Source organism: Larimichthys crocea, chromosome XVI (genome assembly GCF_000972845.2).
Source record: "Larimichthys crocea isolate SSNF chromosome XVI, L_crocea_2.0, whole genome shotgun sequence".
Classification (NCBI taxonomy): Eukaryota; Metazoa; Chordata; class Actinopteri; family Sciaenidae; genus Larimichthys; species Larimichthys crocea.
The window spans coordinates 22275593-22278873 of NC_040026.1; the positions used below are offsets into that span (position 1 = coordinate 22275593).

At 39.3% G+C, this 3281-nt stretch overlaps 1 protein-coding gene across 1 annotated transcript in view; it reads left to right on the forward strand.

The window, feature by feature from the left end:
* LOC104929211 (uncharacterized) overlaps positions 1 to 1206 on the forward strand; it is a 5483-nt gene extending 4277 nt beyond the window's left edge. The window contains exon 5 of the mRNA XM_027289457.1: positions 1056 to 1206. Within this exon, the coding sequence (XP_027145258.1) occupies positions 1056 to 1206 (151 nt within the window). The remainder of the gene's footprint in view (positions 1 to 1055) is intronic.
* The last annotated feature ends 2075 nt before the right edge of the window (positions 1207 to 3281 follow it).

Consider the following 3281-nt stretch of genomic DNA (forward strand, 5'->3'; position numbering starts at 1 on the left):
CCTGGCAGCTCGTTTGACCCGTGAAGTCCTGGATATGGCTGTCCTCCTTGTCTCTGTACGTCTGTGTCTCTGTCCTTGTCTCTGTCGTCTGGTCTCTGGTCTTCTTGTCTCTGTCCGTCTTGCTGACTTGCCGCCATCTTCTTCCACTCCGTTAGCTACCTAGCCGTTATAGCAACACTGAAACAAATTATTTCATCAAACTTAGTTTTTTTGTGCGTAAACAAAGTCAGAAAGTCAAACTTCTCAATTCACTTCAAGTCTCTCGCACTGTCTGTCATCTTTCTAATTACTTAATTAATAATTAATTAACCTGTCAGTTAACCGACGTAAAAAAACTGCGTACCCCTCTTTGACCACACAAGACTGACATTTACCGGCGCTACAATACGTGGGGGCGCTGTTTTCACTCATTTGAGGACAAAAAAAACACGGTTGCAACAAAATAATTATAATAATTAAAATAAAAATTAGAAAATTAAAAATTATAATTAATTATTAATATATAATTAATAAAAATAATTATAAAAACATATGTTATTTTATTTTATAATTCGTTTTACTTGCAGGAATAAAATGACAAAATAAAACAACACTAAAATTAAAGAGATACCTCAAAAGTGAGATATTGAGTTTGACAAAAACAATGTTCTCATAAATTAAAAAATATATAAATAATTTAAATGCCTTATTTTTTTTTTACCTTTTCATGCAAGTAAAATGTGCCTGAAATACCAGAACAAACCAAGAAACTAAATAAAAATTACAAAACACTAAACAAAATTAGTGTCATGTGTGATAAATGGATTGTTTGTGGCCCACTCTGTAGGAACTTAGGGGGCTTAGGAACCGGACCCATACCGGCTTCCAGGGAAGCCGATCACCCCCCCATCTCTCCCATTTGCATGCACACAAACCCTTTGTGTGTGTTGTTGTTGTATTCAGGCCTGTGTCTGTAAAACAAGGAACGATGCAGTCCAAAACCAAAGATAATAAACATAAATGATATAGAAAAGAATGATCAAGTAGAATACACTTTGGTTTCTCCCTCTTTACAGACCATACAACGACTTGACGATATGCCTCGAGAGGCTGCTAATATTTTGGGCTGTATTACCCAAACCACAGCACTCAAGACTTCTTCCTCCAATCCACTCTCATTACTTCCACAACGGTTCAAGAAAGATCTGGATTTGTGGAAGAACTTAAGGGCTGGTGCTCGGTCCTCACTCTCATCCCTGTGAGCTTCATCCCCCCCTGTTTACATGGTGGTTTGGAAAAGTAAATTTCAAGACTGAGGCGTGTTAAAACCTGCAAAAACAGTGCTACCATAAACTCAGTGTGAAACTAATCCTAAAGGTGAAATTGTATATTCCCAGTCGGGCGTGGGTGAGTAATTTATAAGGAAAAAATGAGAGTTTGTTAAAACAGCTAGCCTGACTCTAGCAGAAAGTAACAAACTCTACCTATCAGCGCCTCTAAAGCTCGTTCTAGTCCCTGCACCCAGGTGAGTCTGGAACATAATCCCTTATAAATCCCAAGCATGTCATTTTTAGAGCCAGGCTAGATGTTTCCCCTCTGTTTCCAGTCTCATAGTTTAAAGTGTGTTTCTTGATTCATCTCCTGCTATAACATCCACGCTGCTGTGAAGACTTTCCTCATGATTCTGCTCTCTCTCAGAGATCCGCGCTGACTACAATGTACAGTATATGCTGCCTGATTCACATGCATAAATACCTGTAAATGTTTTGACGTGAATTTATCTTTTAGTAAATAAAATCTGGGAAATGTGTGTGTTGTTTATATTCAAACTGTAGCAAAACGCCAGAATGAGTAAAACAGTTTATTGGAAACCAAAGAATTCATTCATAAATGCAGCTGTGATCTGGACTCGTGTTGTTCCGGTAAGGAAGACGAGAACAGAGCTGGACGGGTAAAAGAGAATGGAAACGCAAGGTTTTGTTGAAAACCAGGAATCAGGTTAGACCCAACATCCAGCCTCCATGGCTGTGAAGTGAAACCTATGCCACAACTGCAGTTCCTCAAACGTCCCCTGAGGCTGGCTCCAGAAGTGAGTCAGTCTCCATAAGGTCCCCATGCCCATCAAAATGTCCAACTCATCACAGTAAGAATAAACATGTTTTACAAGCCTGGTACAAAAAACAGTTTTTGGTCTCTGTAGCTAATTTCCTTCCCGTTTTCCCCGTCATGAACACTGTACTGAGGGTGAATTTATATACAACTCACCTGTTCACATTATATTAAAGGCTAAAGTTATGGCAGGATTAAGAGCGTGGACGCTTTGATGACAGGTGGGTGCTGTTACAGAGTCTTAGTGAGCAATCATACATTTGGCCTGCCTCAGGTCCAACAATGAGCCATGTCTTTGCCGATTTTTAGAGTAGCAGGAAGGCCGAGGAGGCAGGACTGCAACATTCTTTACACTGTCAATGGGTAAACATAAAAGAGACAACACTGGGAAGAAAGGAGGCAAAAGTCGCATCATAACATGTTGATTTCAGTGTGACGCTGAGGCTGATACTGACGTTTTTTTATTTGTCAGATGTAATAAACTAAACTAAATGCATGCAAAGCTGCAGCAGCTGTTACAAACCACACACCAAAAAATAAAAATGCACGTAAATATCTTTGACGTTGTCTCGTTCCAGACAGGAACAGAGGCTGTTTAAAACAATGCTCTGCATCTCCTCCTCACACATATCAGTGGCTACATGTTTTGTTTAGAGTAGATCCCTGCAGATTCTCACGTGGGAAAGGAATTCTCGCTTATCTTGCAGTTTGTTTTGTCGTTACGGGACGTTCCTGCTGGGTCGCATTAATAATAATCTCTTCTTGTTCACAAGATTAGAGGAAATTCAAATGATTAATGAGCGAAATATGTTTTTTCTTCTGCTCTCTCTCTCCCCTCGCATAAGCAGTGGCAGAGTCACACTTAACAACAACACATTGCCACCTGCTGGTTCAAATTAAAATGTACATGTCTATTTCTTAGGAAATAATTAATATTAAATTGACCAGGAACACTTGAGTTCGTGCAGCCTGCAAAAAAACATAGCCATCTATAAGAAACTTTCAATTATATCCAGTCTTACCTCATGTATTAATGTTCAGCGAGAATCAAACAGAAGGATCGTCAATCGTCAATCGTGTTTCTCAGTCCCCTGCTATCGCCCACCGTGTTTGTAACCAAACAAACATCTTATGATATAAGTATTTAGAATGTAAGTTTTTTATTGCAGAAGGAACAACGACAACAGACAGTT